Source organism: Lithobates pipiens, unplaced genomic scaffold, assembly GCF_037356315.1.
Source record: "Lithobates pipiens isolate NorthernLeopardFrog02 unplaced genomic scaffold, aLitPip1_a1.2 Scaffold_16, whole genome shotgun sequence".
Taxonomy (NCBI): Eukaryota; Metazoa; Chordata; class Amphibia; order Anura; family Ranidae; genus Lithobates; species Lithobates pipiens.
Genome location: NW_027507748.1, coordinates 207,395,059 through 207,417,956, shown reverse-complemented (window position 1 = coordinate 207,417,956; position 22,898 = coordinate 207,395,059). Strand labels below are relative to the sequence as shown.

General features: G+C 40.6%; 1 protein-coding gene across 1 annotated transcript in view; it reads right to left on the bottom strand.

The window, feature by feature from the left end:
* The window catches only part of F5 (coagulation factor V), a 140,200-nt gene extending 138,365 nt beyond the window's left edge, over window positions 1-1,835 (bottom strand). Inside the window, exon 1 of the mRNA XM_077480938.1 lies at window positions 1,513-1,835. Within this exon, the coding sequence (XP_077337064.1) occupies window positions 1,513-1,664 (152 nt within the window). The 5' untranslated portion in view covers window positions 1,665-1,835. The remainder of the gene's footprint in view (window positions 1-1,512) is intronic.
* Window positions 1,836-22,898: the final 21,063 nt, after the last annotated feature.

The following is a 22,898-nucleotide window of genomic DNA, read 5'->3' as shown; positions in this document are numbered from 1 at the left end:
AAAAATGCATGCAGGGAAATGAAGAATTGTGAAATGATTCACACATAAAAAATAACAGCCTAACATTGCGCTTTCATTTCTTGAATGTCTTTTCTTTTTGTTTTCTCTGTAAAAATCAATAAAAATTGGTATGCGAAAAAGAAAACAAAAAAACAGCCTAATGCATGTTTAAAAATGCACAAACTACATGCATTTTCACAACTTAAAGTGTGAATTAATCATTTTGCATCCACTCCCTTACATGTATTCATTTTTTTTTTTCAAATATGTTAAATTATTTTGAATTCTGGTAAATTCAGGAAAAATTTTATTTTTTATAGTACTTGAACAAAGGTATAACAATGTATACAATACAATAAGCTGTCGTATATAGGTTGGTATTAATAAATGCATTAGGCATACACTAACAGAATATTTTGAATTTAACATACTACCATAGATTCAGTTATTCGTTAGACTATGAAAGTGTAACCTCCTCTCCCCCAGGAACCCCTGTTGGGATGTCTTTTGTTGCCTGAGGGAGAGGTACCGTCACCGGAGGTTAGTGTTACAGAAAAACTGGAATCAGCTTGAGAGTTAGTAAACATAACCGTATTTTTTAATAACATAAATAATTTTATCAACAATCTGCAGAAATACAGTACGTTATAATTTCTTATTTTATTATAATATAACTTTTTTTTTTTTTAATCTGCAGAAATACAGTAAATTGTCATTTCTTATTTTATTATAATATATATTTTTTTTTTTAAAGCTGCAGATATACAGTACATTATAATTTCTTATTTTATTATAATATTTCTTTTTTTTTTAAATCTGCAGAAATACAGTACATTATAATTTCTTATTTTATTATAATATAATTTATTTTTTCTTTTAATCTGCAGAAATACAGTAAATTATAATTTCTTATTTTATTATAATATAATTTCTTTTTTCTTTTAATCTGCAGAAATACAGTACATTATAATTTCTTAATTTATTATAATATAATTTCCTTTTTTCTTTTTTAAATCTGCAGATAAAACAGTACATTATAATTTCTTTTTTTATTATAATATAATTTTTTTTTTAATCTGCAGAAGTACAGTACATTATAATTTCTTACCCCCATAAAGGGCTGCTTTAATTATTTTTCACAAAATAACCTTAAGACTTAAAAATGCGTAACGATGAGACATACATTTGTCAAATAAACTGAATTTACTGACCAAAAAAATTTACTTTTCTGGAAATCATTACATGTACAACCATGCTTCCATTTTTCACTTACTGTCACTTCATATGGTGAAAAATAAAACCTTTTTATGAGGTCTATTTATTAGTGTTTTCATCCACCATTCACACAACTATCGCACCTTTTTCAAATGACATCTTACATGAAAACGTGTGAATTCTAGGTGAAACTTGTTTGGATCTCGGGTGAAAGCACTGATAAATAGACCCCTATAGGATTTACCAAACCAGTACAGGCTATCCAGTTGCTCTATGTCATATATTTAAAGGATTTACCTTGGATCTTGTCCATTGCTGTAATCCCAGTCCACTGTCACAGCAGCCACATAGTGCTCCCTGACCAGTCCACTGACAGCCGGGGTGATGTGTACCAGTGTGCCCACAAATAACAGGACCACTGGCATGGAGTGGAAGCTCCTCTGATCCATCCTTATTCGGTTCAATGCATGCAGGATGCTTCTGCTTCTTTTTTTGGAGTCCCAGATCTCTGTAAACAGGCTGCTGCTGCTTACACAGCGATCAATAAGACTGACCTCTTGTCCCAGGCATTGACATCATGACCAGGAGATGATGAGACACCCACTCAGGACAGCAAACTTCACTCCCTTATGTAAGAGGAACCTGCAGGGTAGTGACGAAAGCTTCCCATTGTGGAGCAGTACACCAATGTGAGTCGTGCACACATCAACGTCTGGCCCCCTGGGCTGCCAGGATTCACAAAAAAAAAAAAAAAAAAAAGTAGTTGTTCCTGACATCAATTCAAAGGGGGCGAAAGGCTTGATCAATAACTATACAATGCAAATATACTGAAATATATTGAGATTCTGCATTTTATTTGCTCAATTACAGTAAACCATGAGTCAGTTCTGGGAAAACAGAGGGAAACAAAGGGCACTTTGGTGCAAAGGTCCCGTACATACATGCCTCTCATTTTTCCAGAAAACATATAACCCTGCTTACTATACTCTGATGTCCAATTTTTTATATGTTTAAAGATCATGATAATCAGGAAATATATATGAAAATGTACGTCAAGCCTTTTTTTTTTTTTTTGGATAGAGCGGGGAAGGATTGAAACCCCTGTCAGGTTTGGGCTTTACTGCTATCGAAGGTACAGAGCCCATTTAGACCTTGGTGTCCTGGTCTGTTGACCCATTAACAAGCATGTTTTTGTACGTTAAAGCTACTTTGTGCAACCCTGTTCCCATCACAAATAACAAATATATATATATTTTTTTATTATTGTTACATTTTTTTAAATCTGTCCCACTCTGCTGCCATTCTCACCTAGGTAAGTATGACGTGTCCTGCTCCCACAACCTCCTGAGATATCCCCAGACTAAGCCTAGAATGCCACTCAAACTCAGGGATTCTGTTTCCACAATCCACAGGAATGAAAGGGTGCAGGCGTATCAGTGTGCCCAAATCTGGTGATCTGGCCACCAGTAACACCCCTCCCATTTTAATGAGACACAACTCTGGAGGAATGAGCACAGGGTGCTAATGAGTGTCTCTCTATCCCATCTCAAAAAAGTTGGGAGGAATGAAGAAATTAAGAAAGCCTAAAAAGAAAACAAATGTAGCCATCACATCTAAGAATTGGTAAGCTGCATGCAATATAATAAATGTTTACTTTTGGGTTTAATACTGCTTTAAAGAAGTATTAAAGACAGTGGCGGAACTACCAGTGTCACAAAGGTGGCACTTGCGACTAGTCCCTGGTAGTTCTCCCACTATCGGGGGGGGGCCCGCTGTCGTAGAGGCAATGATGGGAGAATGCCATCATCACTGCCATAGTAACTGCTGCAGAACCACCCATCCAGCCTCTTCGCCCATTAAGTTTACAACAGCTGGCAGATGAGGCATGGTGTTGAGTGGTGGAAACTGAAACACAAGAAGAATGGAGAAACCAGATAGAAGTATGCCTCTAAGGGCACAGCACACAAAATGTAAAAAAAGAAATACCAAATTTTATTGAATTTACATATTATTGAAAAAAATGCCAAGAGGCATAAAACCATAGAGTTGTATACCATACAGTACAGAGAATCACAATATATTTGGTAGAGAAATGGAAGTTTGTGTATATGTTCAATGATAAATGGTCAAACACGTTTCCGCGGGGAACCCCCACTTCTTCAGGGCCACATTAGCATATACAATATATAGCTCTTGACTGTAATGATGATCTATAATTGTCATATGCACCATCAAGGAGTGATAAAAAAGCAGAATTAAAAAGTCTCTAAAGAGGGTTACGCCTACCAGCCCATGGCACCTACCCACCGTACAAGGGGGTATAGAGATGAATAAATCAACAATAAGAGCTCATGCTATCAAAGATAAAAAATGAACTGATCCTTGGTAGCGTGAGCTCTTGCTGTTGATTGATTCATCCATTTGAGGGCCAGGGGTGGTCTCTGAGGACCGTTTCAAGTATACCACCAGGCCTGTCATATCTGGAGCACTTTTCTACATAAAAATACGATGCTGTCTTACTGCTGGATGATGGTATCCTAATTACATCATAAGATATTTTCATCTCTATACCCCCATGTTCAGTGGGTAGGTCTCATGGGCCCCTAGCACTGCCACTGAACACATCTCCCCCAGCATTGCCAATGATCACCCCCAGCACTGCCACTGATCCCATCAATCCCCCAGGACTGTGACTGATCACCTCCCCCGGCACTTCCACTGACCAACTTCCACCCCAGCATTGCTCCTGTTGATCCCATCAACAGGGGGGGCCCTTCATGGTTTCTTGCAATGTGGCCCTGAAGGTTCCAGTTATGCCTCTGATTAAGGCAAAACTTATTTTTTTCATTTTCAATAGAGTAAGGGATGGTAACGCTTGTCAGTTTTTGTTTTGTCATCTGTGTCCCATTGGGGAGATTTCCCTTCACCCTGTCTCATAAGCAGAACAAGAAGTGAGAGAAAATCTTTCCAAATTGAGGCAATCCCAGGGTGTCACCAGGGTGACTGGAACTAGTGTCCATATTGGAAGATTTCCCCTCTGAAACTCTGCATTACTGTTATGTGCAACTGTATTTGGCCACAAGATGGCAGTGTTCCATAACCTAATTATCCCGCAATCCATACAGGAATGCTGGGGATGCTGGGAATTCTTCCATCCATTAGCTGAAGCGGAACTACATTGCCCAAGAGGACTGGAAGGGGTAGTTAAAAAGTTAAAAGCTCTGGAACATGGGGGGGGGGGGGGGGGAGTGACGGGTTGGAGGCCGGATGTGGGAGAGAGCAGAGTGGATCCACCATGCAGGCCCAGACAGGATCGGGCCGAGCCAGGAGGTTGCAGAGCTGCTAGAGGGAGAGAGTTGGTTATCCTGCGGAAGCAAGTTAGCAGAACCTGCAGGCAGGCAGAACGAGTCATTGCCAACTACACAGCCCTACAGGAGGACTGACAAAGAAGGCCCCCTTCTAAACGGAAGGTCATCATTTCTGTTACCATCTGCCAATCTTAAAGTGACTCTTCCCCCTACCGGTGTTTATTAAAGGGGAACTCTGTTAGCTATTTTACCATCCTTTGGGCAACTCTATTTACCCCACAAAGACGACATCTCTATTGTGCACAAACGTAAGGGCCCCAACTAGCCAGCAGAAGAATTCTTCATGTGCTTTGGATATCTGCTGAAAATTTACTTGCCTAATTTAAACTCTGACTGTGTTCACTGACAGCCTGCACTTGGGGAAAATTTCTCGGTTTGGGAGCTCACGTTTAAATCTTCAGTCCTGCAGTACGGGTGGGAGTGGCTTACAGTACTTTATTTTGTTATATTGCCTTTTCTTGTAGCTGTTTTGCCATTTGGAAGACTCAATTGCCAATTATTTTCCTGTCTGTTTTACCATCTCTGTGACATTAATACAAGTTAAACATTTATCTTATCAGCGTGTACATGTTTATACTTTGTGTGACAGCCCGGGAGTAACCTGGCCAAGGTAATTTGGTGGTGTTGGCAGGGACAACTGCTCAGGGCTCAGTAGTGAACAGGGTACCCAAAATACTTAGCGGCTCCTGAGGGGGTAGCTGTTCAGGTGTCAACACAAAATTTGGGATTTTCTTCTTCTTTCACTTTCAATGATAATAGTAAACATGACAAATAAAGAGGAGGAATATCATCAACAGGGGCCACAGACAGCAGCAATAAAAACATGACAGGTGTTCTAATCTCTTTCCGCTCTATCCAAAACTAAAAAAAAAAACGTAAAAAAAAAATCACACTTTTCTTTTATGAGTACTTTTACGTGTGTGTCCAACATTTATATGCACTGCCATTGTTAATGACAGGCTCTGTAGTTCATGTGGATGCATAAAAAATTGACAGAGGTAAACTAGCACCATTAAAAATAAAAACCTAATTAGCAATTTATTGCAGCATTTATTGCCTGGAGGTGCCATTTAACCACTTGCCACCCATATAACTTATACAGCAGCAAGGTGGCACTACTGCGGCAGGTCAAGTAAATGCGACCGTGTGTATGCTCCATCGGTCTTTTGCTGACGGAATTCCAGCCAGCGAAAGATTGAGAGCATGCTCTCAATTTTTCGGTTGGGAAAAGTTCCTGTCCGAAAATGCAATCATCTGTGGCAATTCCAACATGCAAAATTCCTGTACATGCTCGGAAACAATTCGACCCATGCTCAGAAGCATTGAACTTCATTTTCCTGTCTCGTCGTAATGTGTTGTACGTCACCGCGTTCTTGACAGTCGTATTTTCAGGGAACATTTGCGTGTATGCAAGGCAAGCTTGAGCGGAATCCCATCAGAAAAGCTGTCATATCTTTTTCCAACGAGAAATCCGATCGTGTGTACGTGGCATAACTGACACTTTTGACACATTTTGGAGGACCAGTGACACTAATATAGTGATCAATGCTAAAAATGTGCACTGATCACTGTATTAGTGTCACTGGTTCCGCAAATGTGTCAAAAGTGTCAGTGTTCGACTGTCTGCCAAAATATTGCAGTCCCATAGCTTGTAGATACTATAACTTTTGCGCAAACCAATAAATAGACACTTATTGGGATTTGTTTTACCAAAAATATGTAGCAGAATACACATTGGCCTGAATTTATAAAGAAATTTAATTTTTGTTCAATTTTGAGTTTTTTTGGTAGAGGTCTTCACATGCCTTTGCCAGTTAAAAAAAAACAAAAAAACAAAAAAAAAAACTCCTTCACTTTACTCCTAGCAAATTGTAAACTATCTACAGTGCATTCTCAGCATATGTAAGCCCAGTTCCACTTTCAGGCATGTATTTATATAAAAAGATCAGACTCAAAGAAACATTCAATTTTGCAACAGTCACACAGAATGTACAGTATGTATGCATGTATTTTAGCAGTATGAGTAGCTCTGCAATTTTTAATACACCCTTAAGTGTTAATGCATATGGCTCAAATCTCATTGGGTTCAGCTCAAAATAATTGTCTATATTTTTTTAAATAAGTATTCTTTTTTTTTTTTTTCCATGAACATTTTTATTCAGGAATATGCAAACATACAATAAATGAGCATGCATTTGTATTTCAAAATACAGCGTACAAAGTGTTAATGACAATGATGTCAGAAATCTGTCTAACAAAAGTAACATAATCCTATTCCTAATAAGATTAGCTTGCAGAAAACCCACTCTGAGAAAGCCGGACCTATGACTGAGGCCCATGCGAAAGTAGAACACCATCAGCTACGCAAAACAAAAACAACACACACAAGAGGAGAAAAAGAAAAAAAAAAGAGGAAAGGGGGGGGGGGTGACTAATGAATGAGGAGGGGGGGGGGGGTAGGGGGGAGGATGTGGGGGTAAATATAAGTATTCTAATCCTGTTTTTTACTTTGTCAGGTTCACTGCTGTAAATTTGACAGCGTGATTGTAAATGTTTCAGGCAGTCTAACTATAGTTCAAATATTGTGAATCTGTAGGCTACTACTTGATCCTTTAAAAGAGCTTTAATGAAAGTTATTTTAAAAAACAGATGTCCTAGAAGTGAATTTCTAATGGAACCAGTTATTACCGGAGGTCAGTGACTTTATTCTGGATTTTTGTTACACTGCAGTGAAGGCTGCTTCTTATGCCGCGTACACACAACCGGACTTTTCAATGGACTAGGTCCGACGGTCTTCCCGACGGACTTTCGGCAGAGGTCCGACTGACTTTCTGGACGAGCGGACTTGGCCACACATGACCGGACTAAGTCCGTTCAAAAGTCCCTTTATTTTGAACGTGATGGCGTAAATGGGACTAAACAAGGAAGTTCAATAGCCAGTAGCCAATAGCTGCCCTTGCGTCATATTTGATCAGTCAGACTAGCACACAGACAAACGGTTTTCCCGATTTTTAGTCCATCGGACTTGATTCCGTTGCATAGATTTGAAACATGTTCTATTTCTAGGTCCGTCTTATTTTTTTTTAAAGTGGACGGACTAGCCCATGCACGATCGGATTGTCCGGCGGACTGACCCTGTCGGACCTAGTCTGCCGGAAAGTTCGGTCGTGTGTACGCGGCATTACAGCACATGCTGACATTTACTAGTCAGAAGTAGGGATGAGCTCGGTGTTCGACTCTAACGCATGCTCGACACGAACACGGGCCATTCGCCTGTTCGGTGAATTCAGAACTTTGTGGACCGTTCACACTATATTCGTATGGAGCGAACGGCCCACAATGCACTACGCTATCGCAGTGCATTGCTGGCTCATGATTGGCCAAGCATGCACTGTGACCCCACATGCTTGGCCAATCACAGCGCTGGCAGTGAGGAGAGCCAGAATTGGCCACAGGCAGGATGCCTGTGGCCAATTATAGCTCAGGGGGGTTTAGTACACGCCCCACACTATATAAGGCCGCCAGCACGGCGGCCTTGTGTAGTGCGTTGGTGTGCAGGGAAAGAGCAAGATAGGCCCTTATTGCTGGTGTTGTTCTGTTTCTATAATACAAGCATCTGCAGCAGTTAAAGTGGGTGTTGTGTGCCTCCTGCACAGTATACACCTGAAGATACCCCTTATTGCTGGTGTTGTTCTGTTTCTGTAATACAGGCATACTATAGACACCCCCAGGTACGATATTTAAAGGAATATTTCACTTTTTTTTTCACTTTAATCGTCATTAAAATCAGTGCTCCCAAAAAAACGGGCATTTAAAAAAAAAAATTTGCATTTATCCATGTCCCCTGGGGCAGGAGCCGGGTCCCCAAACCCTTTATAGGACAATATCTTGCATATTAGCCTTTAAAATGAGCACTTTTGATTTAGAACGTTTGAGTCCCATAGACTTTAATGGGGTTCTAAAGTTTGTACGAATTTTAGGTCCGTTCGAAGGTTCTGGTGCGAACCGAACCAGGGGGGGTGTTCGGCTGATCACTAGTCAGAAGGTAGGATTGCATTCTCTATTTCCATTTAAATGGCCAGTACACCCAAATGTGATATTTTAGTTAGCGGTGGATTTGGACCATAATAATCTGCTCCTGAACAGTGCTAGAGCATCTCAGAACCTCACTTCGAAGCCCAGCGATGTCTCAGGTGCTTACAGAAAATTGTGTAAGGTAAACATGTTTTCAATTTCAATCTTTTTTTTTATTTTTATTTTATTGTGTATTCATTATGTGGAGGTGGGGGCTGCAATAAAAGCCGTCTTCTCATTTTGATTGCAAGGTCCACTTTAAAGTGATACAAAATAAATATTTCTTATTTGGCTCTGTCTTATTAGCTTCAACCTGGTGCATTTTGAAAAGTAGTTCATGTGTTACTTTTTTCCGACTTCGGTGCAATTTATGTCTCATAGACTGTAATGCAAATCACACTGTCGCACTTGTTTCCATATCAGCGCAACTTTGAGCCATTTTTCACTTTATTTTTAACCCTTTCCTACTAACAATTTAGTCGTTTATAGTGGTTTAGAGGCTGTTGAGGTTACAGGCACTTTTTTGAAAGCAGAAAAATTGCGTTCAGGACAGTAGTTTACTGGAATTTCAAATGTTAATTGCTTGTAAACGCATGTAACCACAAGTAAATGCGTTAAATTGTGTTTATGAGCATTTGCATTTATAAGTTTTTAAAGGGGAAAACATTTCTGATAAATTTTGAACATATAAAAATTTTGAAAAAACACAAATTTCACCACATGCTGTTGCCTGCATCAACTGAGGAAAATGTGGGGAATGTGCAGCGCTAATGAATGACCAATATCAAAAACTTAAAATTGACATATATAAGAAAAGATACATATGAATACATTGTGACATATATTCAATAAAAATTGTGACATATAATTAATGAAAAAATTGTGTCCATATAATAAGGGACCAAAAAGAGTCCTAGAGTGTTCCAAATGTGTGACAGTCACTGGAATCTTGAATGTGCATCAAAGAAATATTGTGAATGACATAAAAAATCCACCACCAGAAACACCAGCCGCTTACCGGAGAGATTGAAGTCATATAGGTATACACCTGATGATTCAATCAAGCTTTTCGAAAGGACCAAAAAGGCTCAGGCTCACTGTATGGGCACAACCTCCGGACAGTAAATTCAGCAGGTTAAATATACACGGGCAAATCAACCCAACCATGAGAATAAAAGAAAAGAAAGAAGGGGGCACATAGCGTAATTCCATGAGGGATGTTTATTTACGTGAACATAAGAATTACACGTACATTTCCAAGGTAAAAAACAAGCGCTTCAAAATAAGACAGTAACAATGGAATCCACGTGACAACCCGATGTGTTTTGCCTCAACAGACCTCATCTGGGGTCAATTGCTTGTAACCACATGTAACCGCGTTAAACTGCGTTTATGAGCGTTTGCGTTTATAAGTGCTTTTAAAGGGGAAAACATTTCTGATAAATTTTGAACATATAAAAATGTTGCCTGCATCAACTGAGGAGTCCAGTAGTGACAAACTCTTGTCTTTTCATGTAATTTTCTACATCTTCGGAGCCACAGCAACATCAGGAGCATTTCCTAACACATGCTCATGATGGGATCCATAGTGAAAACCCAAAAAATAAGACAGCTATCTGCAAGCACACTGCTCTCTCTTCTCTCACAGAATGGCTGAAATAGTTAATAATTGAGTTTATTTTCATGCATTGTGGGCATTTGGGAAGGTCTGCTGGTTATCTTTAAAAAACGCCTCTAACCTCAAATGCTCATAACTGCTGCTAAACTCCCATAAACTTGGTATGTAAAAGCAATAAAATGGATGTTTTTCACCATCGGTTTCCAGCTGTCAAATTTTCAGCGTTCAGAAAAGGTTTTCAACTGCACTGTGTACATGGCTGTAAAGGCAAGACATTTTTTAGCTAAATCTATTCCCTGCATTAAGATAAAAATGTCCCAGTATTTGCACTGTATGCCCGTCCCAAATATTTGCCTGAGTGCCCACTTAGTTTAGAGCAGTGCCCATTTGTAGAGGCTCTGTCCTCTCTCCCTGCATTCAAGAGCAGAATCAGCAGTGGAAGCCATTGGCTCCTGCTGCTGTCAGTCAAATCCTATGAGGAGGGCTAAGCTGCACTGTGTGTGTCTATAGACACACACAGCCCAGCCTGGGAGCAAGCCTCCAAACAGAGAAGAGGAAAAGTTGAGAACTCTGGCAGAGGAACCCAGAAAAGGAGGTCAGGGCTGCTCTGTGCAATGCAATTGCACAGAGCAGGTAAGTATAACATGTTTATTTTTTTGGGCCGACTGCGTAGAATGACGTATATGCACGTGATTGTTTATTTCTGGGTAGGGGGCCCGCGCATGTGGATCTGGCTGTGCTGTCAACTGGCTCCAGCACATGCCGATCAGCAGGTCCCAGACAATTATTTTATTATTATTATACCAGGATTTATATAGCGCCGGCAGTTTGCGGAGCACTTAATGATTAATGGCCATGGCCAGCTAATCGGCAGAGTGGGTGACAGGAGAGTGACAGCGGGGATGGGCTGGTTTTTGTCTCCCTGCTAAGCAGGGAATAAAAACAGTCACATCCCTTAGCAAAAAGCACCACATATTAAACACTTTACAAATTAACCCTTTAATTGCCCCAGATGTTAACCCCTTCCTACCCAGTGTCATTAACCACTTCAGCCCCAGAAGGATTTAGCCCCTTAATGACCAGGCCATTTTTTGCGATACGGCACTGCATTACTTTAACCGACAATTGCGCGAGCCTGCAAAGCTGTACCCAAACAAAATGAATGTCCTTTTTTTCCCACAAATGGAGCTTTCTTTTGGTAGTATTTCATCACCTCTGCGTTTTTTTTATTTTTTGCGCTATAAACAAAAAAAGAGCAACAATTTTGAAAAAAAAAAAAAAATATTTTTTACTTTCTGCTATAATACATATCCAAAAAACACATTTCTTCATCAATTTAGACCAAGATGTATGCTCCTACATATTTATGGTAAAGAAAATCCCAATAAGCATATAATGATTGGTTTGGACAAAAGTTATAGCGTCTACAGCGGCACAGTGGTGTAGTGGCTAGCACTCTCACCTAGCAGTAAGAAGGGTCGCTGGTTCGAATCCCAACCACGACACTGCCTGCCTGGAGTTTGCATGTTCTCCCTGTGCCTGCGTGGGTTTCCTCCGGGTACTCCGGTTTCCTCCCACAAACCAAAGACATGCAGGTAGGTTAATTGGCGTCTGTCCAAAATTGGCCCTAGTGTATGAATGGGGACCTTGGATTGTGGGTAGGGACCCATGTGAGTGTGTAAAGTACAGGGATAGGGACAATTGTAGACACTCAAGTTGAACTAGATGGACTGGTGTCTTTATTCAACCTTACTAAATATGAAACTATAACTAACTATGAAACTACAAAACTATGGGATAGATTTATTGACTTTTTATTATTTTTCTTATTGTTTTTACTGGTAATGTCAGCAATCAGCGATTTTTACTTTTTGGAGACCAGTAACACCAGCACACCAGTGCTAAAAAAAATGCACTGATCACTGTATAAGTTACACTGGCAGAGAAGGGGTTAACATCAGGGACAATCAAAGGGTTAAATGTGTTCCCTGTTTGCACTTTCTTACTGTGTGGGGAAAGTACTGACAGGAAGAACACAGAGATTGCTGTTCCTTATTACTAGGAACAGAAGATCTCCATGCTCTCCCCTGTCAGAATGGGGATCTGCTTTGTAAAACGATTGCACGGGGTTGGCGGACACTGCGCATTGGCTCCTCCTCCTTGCAGCGGGTGCATGCCCACAGTATCTATTGCATGAAACAATGTACAAGTACGTTGTTTCACGCAATAGAGAAGCCCTACAGCAGTATATTTGTGGTGGGCGGTCTTTAAGTGGTTAATACAGATATTATTAGTACCGATCACTGTATTAGTGTCCCTAAAGATGTCAGTGGCGGTTAGTCAGTTCCCAATCAGTGTCAGCATGCCCCCCCGCGCTATCACAGACGCTGATCGCCGCCATTCCTAGTATATAAAAAAAAATAATTACAGTATATATATTGTAATTTGTAAACACTTTCATGCAAACCAATTATTATACACTTGTTGGGATTTATTTAGAAAAAAAATATAGCAGAATACATTTTGGCAATTTATGAAGAAACTTTATTTTACATTTTTTGTAACCACCTCAATACAGTGCACTTACACCCCCTTCCTGACCAGACCAATTTTCAGCTTTCAGCGCTCTCACAGTTTGAATGACAATTACTCATATGCAACACTGTACCCATATGAAACTTGCGTACTTTTTTTCCACACAAATAGAGCTTTCTTTTACTGGTATTTAATCACTAGTGGGTTTTTTCTTTTTTGTGCTATAAATAAAAAAAAAACTTAAATTTTGTGAAAAAAAAGCATTTTTCTTTGTTTCTGTCATAAAATTTTGCTAATTAGTAATTTTTCTTCATAAATTTTGGCCAAAATTGTTATTTTAAGTACAGTGAAGGAAAAAAGTATTTGATTCCCTTTCAGATTTTGTACATTTGCCCACTGACAAAGAAATGATCAGTCCTTAATTTTAATAGTCATTTTTTTTCACAGTGAGAGACAGAATAACAACAAAAATATCCAGAAAAAACGCATTTAAAAAAAGTTATAAATTAACCTACATTTTAATAAGCGAAATAAGTATTTGATCCCCTATTAATCTGCAAGATTTCTGGGTCCCGGATGTCTTCTATACAGGCAATGAGCTGAGATTAGGAGTACTCTCTTAAAGGGAGTGCTGCTAATTTCAGCTTGTTACATGTATAAAAAAGACACCTGTCCACAGAAGCAATCAGATTCCAATCTCTCCACCATGGCCAATACCAAAGAGCTGCCCAAGGATGTCAGAGCCAATATTGTAGACCTACACAATGCTGGAATGGGCTACAAGACCATGGCTAAGCAGTTTGGTGAGAGGGTGACAACAGTTGGTGTGATTTTTCGCAAATGGAAGAAACACAAAAAAACTGTCAATCTCCTCAGTCTGGGGCTCCATGCAAGATCTCATCTCGTGGAGTTTCAATGACCATGAGAACGCTGAGGAATCAACCCAGAACTACATGGGAAAATATTATTAATGATCTCAAGGCAGCTGGGACTATAGTGACCAAGAAAACAATTGGTAACACACTACGTCGTGAAATACTGAAATTCTGCAGTGCCCACAAGGTCCTGCTCAAGAAAGCACATGTACAGGGCCATCTGAAGTTTGCTAATGAACATCTGAATTATTCAGAGGAGAATTGGGTGAAAGTGTTATGGTCAGATGAGACCAAAATCAAGCTCTTTGGCATCAACTCAACTCATCATGTTTGGAGGAGGAGGAATGCTGCCTATGACTACAACAACACCATCCCCACCTTCATATGGAGGTGGAAACATTATGCTTTGGGGGTGTTTTTCTACTAAGGAGACAGGACAACTTCATTGCATCAATGGGATGATGGACGGGGTCATGTACCGTCAAATCTTGGGTGAGAACCTCCTTCCCTCAGTCAGGGCATTGAAAATGGGTCATGGATGGGTATTCCAGCATGACCCAAAACACAAGGCCAAGGCAACAAAGGAGTGGCTCAAGAAGTAGCACATTAAGGTCCTTGAGTGGCCTAGCCAGTCTTAATTCCATAGAAAATATGTGGAGGGAGCTGAAGGTTCGAGTTACCAAAAATCAGCCTCGAAACCTTAATGACTTGGAGAGGATCTGCAAAGAGGAGTGGGACAAAATCCCTCTTGATATGTATGCAAACCAGGTGGCATACTACAGGAAACAGCTGACCTTTGTGATTGCCAACAAGGGTTGTGCCACCAAGTACTAAGTCATGTTTTGCAAAGGGGTCAAATACTCATTTCACTCAATAAAATGCAAATCAATTTATAACTTTTTGGAAATGCATTTTTCTGGATTTTTTTGTTGTTATTCTGTCTCTCACTGTTAAAATAAACCTACCATTAAAATTATAGACTGATCCTTTTTTTGTCAGTGGTCAAACGTACAAAATCAGCAGGGGATCAAATACTTTTTTCCCTCACTGTATAAATAAAGAGTTTTTATGAAAACATATACATCAAAAAATATGTTCAGCTAGAATAAAAAGTGCATATGTAACATTCTGCAGTCCAGAAACTAGGGCTGAAACAATTAATCGATATTATCGATAATAATCGATAATGAAAATCGTTGTCAACGATTTTCATTATCGATTAGTTGGTCCGCACCATGCGATCCGCGGAGAGGTCCGTGGCCACGGCCTTTCCTAAGGCCTAGCTCCGGAGCTGGCGGCCATCTTGGTACACCCGGCGCTGCTGAGCTGCGTGCTGACGTCACTCCCAGCGCAAGTTATTCAGCCTGTGTCAGCCCAAGTGAATTCTGGAGGAGTCACGCTGGATGCCTTGCCTGCCCTCATTCAAAACTTCTTTTATGCAGGTACCACTACATATATTAGCTAATGTAACCTAATAAATAACTACTATCTATTATATATATATATGATAGGTATTATCTAATCTAATCCTATCTAAGCCTTTCCATTTGCTCGGCACAGCCACATTGTTTATTTAAATAAAAGGTATAACACTATCTCCCCCCCCAATAAAATGCAGCTTATTACAAGTATAAAAACATAGCATATCACTGATGATTTGCCAATAGGCGTCTTCCCGGGACTCATCACGGCGGTCTGTTTGGAGGAACTTTGAACAGTGGTCAGCTTGGCGTAAATCATCAGTGATATGCTGACTATGTTTTTACGCTTGTAATAAGCTGCATTTTATTGGGGGGAGATTGCTTATTTAAATAAAAGGTATAACACTATGTGGCTGTGTACACATATATTATACATAAACAATATTTATAATTCTTCTTCTTTTTTTTTTATATATTGTCCTCAATGTATACATTCTATGGAATAAAGGGGGGGGGATAAAAAGTATTTTATATGTCTATTATTATTCTCTTTATATATATATATATATATATATATATATATATATATATATATATATATATATATACACATACTTGTATGAATAAAGCAGGGAATCTGACATTCACCATACTTTCTTTGCGGGTAATAGTACCCCATCATTGGTGTTTTATTCTGCAGTTTGTGTGTAACACTCAGTTTTTTCATTACTTTTAAATAAATAGAAAAATGGCATATTACGTTTATTTATTTATTTTTTTATGATTTTATCCGATTAATCGGAAATATAATCGGCCGATTAATCGATTATGAAAATAATCGTTAGTTGCAGCCCTACCAGAAACCAAGATTGTTCAAATAATGGATGTAGCAGGAAAAAGTTTAACCAATTCCTGACCTCCCACCGTACATTTATTGGGTAGGATGGCCCGGCTGTACGAAACAACATGCCTGTACCTTGACTTTGGTGTCATGTTAAAGCGGTAGTAAAGTCCACTTTGTGATTCTTACCTACAGGAAAACCCATAATAAGGCCTACCTGTATGTAAAGGGAATATCTCCCAAACGTGCACCGTTTAGGAGATATTCACCCTGGATGCAGCCAGTGAAGTCACCGGTGCATGTGCTCTGAAGGTCGGGCATGCCTTGCCGGACCTTCACAGCATCCTGCTGGAGCCAAGGGCTCCCTCGCGCATAAGCGGGAGTGACGTCATCGTGGCTCCAGATACTCATACAGCCGGAGGCCGCAAACCCAGAAGAAAAACTGGGGGAAGATGTGTCACCGGAGGGCTTCATTCTGAGGTAAGTATTTCATTGTGAGGCATACTAGCAGATTGTGCAATTGTCTCACGGGTGTTTTTTTTTTCTTTTTTTAAACTGCCACGGTTTACTTCATCTTTAAGCCAGCCATAATAAATTCTTCTTCCTATGATTTGCCTGGTAGAGCCTGCCAGTCAAAGGTACAGTGCCCCTTGGGTGTTTTGTGAGTAGCATAGAAAAGGGAAGTGATCCTTTGTATGAAATCTTACACAATGTATCTGAATATGTTTCCATGGTGTTAAAGATGGAGCAATGCAAATTCTTTACTAGAAAGAATTAATCATACGGCATAGACGTAGATTCAGGATATGATTATTCAACCTTGGCAGATAAAAGGGCAAAGCCCTAGGGTCAACACGTCTCTTACTGAACAACTAACCACAGTGTGATGTCAAACTTGTCTAGGCAAAAATGCACATATTATTTCTCAATAGGGAGACACACCAGTGCTGATACACAAGTATAGTTAAATGTTTATTATGCAGTATTTTGGGAGAGTATATTATGTAGGTGTTTTTGTTTTTGTCACTGGGGCAAAGTGGGGATGACATATTGGTGCCATGCCAGATGAAATTAGGTTATTGTGGGAGCCTTTATGAGATAAGATTGTATCTGAAAGGCTCGTTTCATGCCTCATACATCAGCCTGGTACAGCAAGTAAGTGTTATGAACAACAAGGATGTGCAAACTACCGTAGCAACTGGAAAGTACAAAAATAATTTTCTCAACTGATTTGACTACAGGAAACTGAAATCTAATATGTTGCTGAGGATTGTGTACCTTAACACAAGCACCTTACTTTTTACACTCACTACTTTTTTTAGATGAACCTTTGTACCTCAAGGGTCGGTTTTTGACCAGAGCAGTGTGAGGAACTGTCTAGAAAGCCATAATGGGATGGGAGTAGATTTAGGGCATCATCAATAAAGCGTCATGTCTTGTTCATCCCTGAAGTAGCCTTCCTGTGATTAACACTAAACTCATGCTTTTTTTTTGTTTACACCTTGCCTTTACATGCATCTGTCTTTTTGAGGCCCAGTTTAAGAAGTCCCCCACCCAGGGGCAGCACTACCATTTACCATGTTCCCGAGGAGACCTTTAGTAATCCCAATGGGGAATATATAAAAGAAGGCATATCTTTAGAGCTATTTGAGAGGATGCCTGTTTGGGATACAGAGAGTGCACACACACCACTGCAATGAGACAAATTAATGAGACATGGATTTTTATTCTTGTTAATGTTATACTGAAAATGTTAAAGAAAATGTTCCTCTTATTGGAGAAGTATTGCCAAATATTTTTGGCCATACTTCTCTTCGGGGTAACAAAAGTAAAGTTTCTTTTGCTTTCCTTTGACCCAGACTCAGCCGACAGCAGGCTAAAGCCTGCTGTCAGCTGATGTCACAGATCGGCCCCAGGCTCTGGAAGGATCCTGCCTATATTGTCAGGATCTACCCAGCTGCCTGATGGACAGCTGGCTCCGGCATGTAGCTGAGAGCTGAAGCAAGCTGTGCCCGCTTCCTCTCCTGCTTGCTGCTCCAGTGAGCACTGAAGCAGCAAAGTGGAGAGCGGTGACTGACAATCATGCAATTGCTCAGTTCTCTGTCTTAGAGCTGGCAGGGGACAGCTGCAGCATCACAGTGATGCTGCAGCATCAGGGTGAGTATGGGTGTTTTTTTTTTTTTTTTTTTTAAATAACTCCATACATCTCCTTTAAGTTAAAGCGGAGTTCCACCCAAAAGTGGAACTCCTGTTTTATGCACTCCTCACCCCCTTACATGCCACATTTGGCATGTAGTTTGTTTTAGGGGGGAGTGGGTACCTTCATATGAGAGGGACTTCCTGTCCCACTTCCTCCTTCCTTCTCTCGGCCGACTAGGTGACTCCTCCTCTCCCCCTTGGCGGCCCCTCCCTCCCTGCAATCTTCTGGGATATGCCACAGGTCCCCGAAGATTGCCTGGCCAATAGCAGTGCGCAACATGACTAATGCATGTGCAGTGTGCGCCTAGCCATGAAGACGCAAGCTGTCATGGCGAGCTTCCCACAGTTGCTATGACATCGCAGCAGAGAGGAGAGGGAGAGTAGCGAGGCTCCGGGACAGGCGAGTTTCTGTTCACTAAAAGTTAGCAACTATACTTTTTGTAGCTGCTGACTTTTAATAAACTAAAAAACAGGTGGAACTCCACTTTAAAATGTATTTTTGGATATCCAAACATATGAACAATCCATCATTCCAAGCACCATTAAGACCCCTTTCACACCACACCGCCCATAGCGTGGGTGGTAAAACGCCGCTATTTTTAGTGGCGTTTTACCGGCGGATTTGCGGCGCATTTTGGCCGCTAGCAGGGCACTTTTACCCCCTGCTAGCGGCCGAGAAAAGGTTAAAACCGCCAGCAATACGCCGCAATAGTGGCGTTTTGTCGGCAGTATTACAGCGCTGCCCCATTGATTTCAATGGGGAGCATCGGTGGCTCCAAAGAAGCTGCTGGCAGGACTTTTCCCTGACGTCCTGCCAGCGCACTGCTGTAGTGTGAAAGCCCTCGGGCTTTCACACTACAGACAAAGGTGCAGCTTTTTTTGGGCGGATTGCAGGCGCTATTTCTAACGCTATAGCGCCTGCAAAACGCAGTGGGAGACAGGTACCATTAGCAGAAGAAGTAAAAAAAAAAAGAAATAAGTGCATTTGTGAAGAGAAGCGCAAACCAAGCAAAGTTCAGTTCACTGAACATTTGCAAAACACTTGAAAAAAATCCTCCAAGCCCCAATGCAAATCGCATTGCCTATAGAAGCAAAACTTTGTTATTTTTTTCAGGACTTTTTCAAGGCCCATTTGCAAGATTTTGTTTAAAAACCTTGGCACTCCCATGGGTAGACATGTACTAGTGCAAAATAAAATGTTTGTGGTTCATTGGTCTTTTAACTTCTTCATATATGCGGCCTCTTGGTGGCATAACTCTAACGCAGAGATTCTACATATATATGGCCCCTATGTAAACTCTGTCCTATGCTGAAAGCACGTCCTCTGTTCGCTTCTAGCACAGTAACCCGTGGGGACCAGAAAGCTTCCGATTCATACTATCTACACATATGTAGATGCTGACTTTAAATTTTTGGAGAAGGAGGCTGGAACATCGCTTTAATAAAATAGTTACATTACTGCCATGCTTCCGCCATGGCAGCATGGCAGCTCCCGAAGCTAACTGTCACATTTTTGTGCTCTCACCCAAACTGTCAAACGATCAAATGGTTGGTGTCATAACTAATCACATATGCAGCACCATGGCAGTTGCAGATCAAACATATGCTAATGCCGTGTACACACAGCCGGACTTTTCGACAGCAAAGGTCCGACGGAACAAATCTGTTGGACAATTCGACCGTGTGTGGGCTTCATTGGATCTTTGCTGTTGAAAGATCAAACGGACTTTAGATTTAGAACACGTTTCAAATCTTTACGATGGACTTGAGTCCGGTCGAAAAATCAGTTCGTCTGTATGCTGGTCCGACGGACGAGAACTGACGCTAGGGCAGCTATTGGCTACTGGCTATGAACTTCCTTATTCTAGTCCAGTTGTACGTCATCACGGTCAAATCCGTCTGACTTTGGTGTGATTGTGTGTGGCCAAGTCCGTTTGTTTGGAAAGTCCATCGCAAGTCCGTCGGGAAGACCGTTGGACCTAGTCTGCCAGAAAGTCCGGTCGCGTGTACACGGCATTAGATGGCAGCTTTCTTGGCTGAAAAGAATAGAAGGGTTCAGTTCTGCTTTAATACAGCAAAATTAATCCGACTGTTTTTCAAAAGAACAAGCTATCCTGCAGATACAGCAGTTTCAGGGATGAGACAAACCATTTACCACTGACAGTGGTGCTTTTAATGATTATCTTCTATTTATGAAAAACCTTTATCCCAAAAGGCAAAAACTGTTAGGGCTCATTTACATTATCTTCAACTTTAACACATATTAAAGCATCTAAGGCTTCAACATGCTTTTTTATGCATTTTTGATGCTTCGGTGATACTTTTCTAAAGCTTGGAAAATGCCCTGTATGTTGATTGTCTGTTTGTTTTAAAGGGGCCCAGTAGAACCCCCACCCTAGTTTATTAGTACCCCTGTTCAGCAGATCCCCAACTCATTAGTACCCCTGGTTAGCAGATCCCCAGCTTATTAGTATCCCTGGTTAGCAGATCCCCAGCTTATTAGTAACCCTGCTTAGCAGATCCCCAGCTTATTTCTACCCTTTTTTTAGCAGATCCTTAGCTCATTAGTACCCCTGTTAAGCAGATCAGCAGATTATTTATTACCCTTATTCAGCTGATCCCGTGCTCAATAGTGACCCTCTGCTCTGCTGTTCCCTGACTTAGTAGTAACCCTCAGCTCTGCTGATCCTCCTCTCTTTCTGGTCCCTGCTCACTTCCTGCTTTATTGCTTTCACACTGCTCCCCACGTGTGACATCTGTTTCTCCTGCTCTGGTTCCCCAAGCTGGGAGATCCTCTGCCGCTGAGTCCCCTCACTCCAGTCCCCATTCACTTTCTGCTATAATGCTCCCATGTTGTAGACCAAGTGTGCTGTCTGTTAGTTGCTCTGCTCCAGTCCAGACCCCAATCACCTTCCTGCTGCACACCAAAAGTGACATCTTCACCAGATACTTCCAGAATATATGCATGTGAACCAGAAATAACTGCTGATGATGTCTTTCCAGTTCCCTTATTGGTTTCCCAGTGCATCCTGGGATACCTAATACCTGTAATATCTCTGAAACAAAGTGAAGCAAATGCTGAATAAAATCTCTTCAAAAGCTTCAGGTGCCTTAAGCGAGAATCGTCATAGACTTCTATGGAGGCTCTGGAGACAGTCTGAAGCGCCACGAAAGTGACATGGGGTATAATTTTTAAAGCAAAGCAAACACAGCATGTGAACATGACTGACTGTAAGCTTACCATTTTATTTAGTGACAGGTGCTTTGATTGGCAGAGTGCTTTAAAAAGCGTGCCCAATGCCACATTTTAAAGCAAATATAAAGAAGCCCTTAATGGGACAACTGCTTAAAATGTGTTAGCTGGAGCATGGCTTCAATTTGTCATTAGATGCCCTAAATCTGCTAGGGCATCTAATGCTCCTCTTCCCCCCAAATGGACAATGCTGCTGTCCAAAGGTGTCGCTGTTGCTCCTTCATCCAAAGTGGAGACACTCTAATATAGGAAGTGTGGCCAGGTCACCAGGTAAAACAAAGGTGAAAAAAAAGTCTGCAACATAAATCTAATGCAGCTGGTAAGCTGAAATATACAACAGTATTTGGGGTTTATTACTGCTTTAGGTAAAAGTGAGAGGTTATCGCTGTGTGTGGTTGTAGAGCACATAGCCTTTGTAGACAACCATGTCCTTTGTTATCACTGTACACATAGAGAGGCTTGAAGGCCATGTATCATACTTATATTAATGCTTTCACTGTTGGTACACTCTGGGGGTTATTTACGAAAGGCAAATACACTTTACACTACAAGTGCAAAGTGCACTTGAAATTGCACTGAAAGTGCACTTGGAAGTTTAATCACTGTAAATCTGAGGGGTAGATCTGAATTGAGGGGAAGCTCTTCTGATTTTATTATCCAATCATGTGCAAGCTAAAATGCTGTTTTTTTTTTTATTCTCCTTGCATGTCCCCCTCGGATCTACAGCGACTGCACTTCCAAGTGCACTTTCAGTGCAATTTCAAGAGCACTTTGCACTTGTAGTGCAAAGTGGATTTTCCTTTCATAAATAACCCCCTCTGTGTAGTAAGAGATCTGTATACTGTGCAATAATGCCACAGCAATGCTTTTACAAGTTCTAGTAGTAAATACCTATTTAGAAAAATGTACCATAAGGTAAAAAAGGAACACCTATTTAATGAATATGACTCACCATGCTGGTAAGTTTGACTGTGCAGCATTTATGTAGAAAGTCAGGAACCTCCTTTTCCAACTAAATATTAACTTTTTGTGTAAATGAACATAAAGTGCTGTTTACATAGTACAACGTGTATCTGTTAAGTAAACAACCCCAGTTTTCTCTGACTATCTGAAATTTGTGCAGAATGAAGACACATTATTATTTTATTAGAATGTGTATTCTGCATAGTTAGTGTCATAACATAAATTAACAAATCACAAGACAACTAAAAAAAAAAAAAAAACATTTTTTGGGAGGGTTTTCAGGCATACTGGTCTCCTGCAACACAAGTTCATGACTGTATGTCCTGCAGCAACAAGTAGGTACTTCAACAGGGGGAATGTTTCCTTGGGCTGTAGCCTTGAGTTGATGTGCACATAAGGAGCTTTTTATGCAGCTTACCTATGGCTATGCATTGAACTGGTCAAGTTTGAGAAACAAGACAAAACATTCACCCAGTCATAAAATTGCATAAAAATAAAAGAAGACGGAAACCAGTCTTCTCTTCATTGAAAAATCC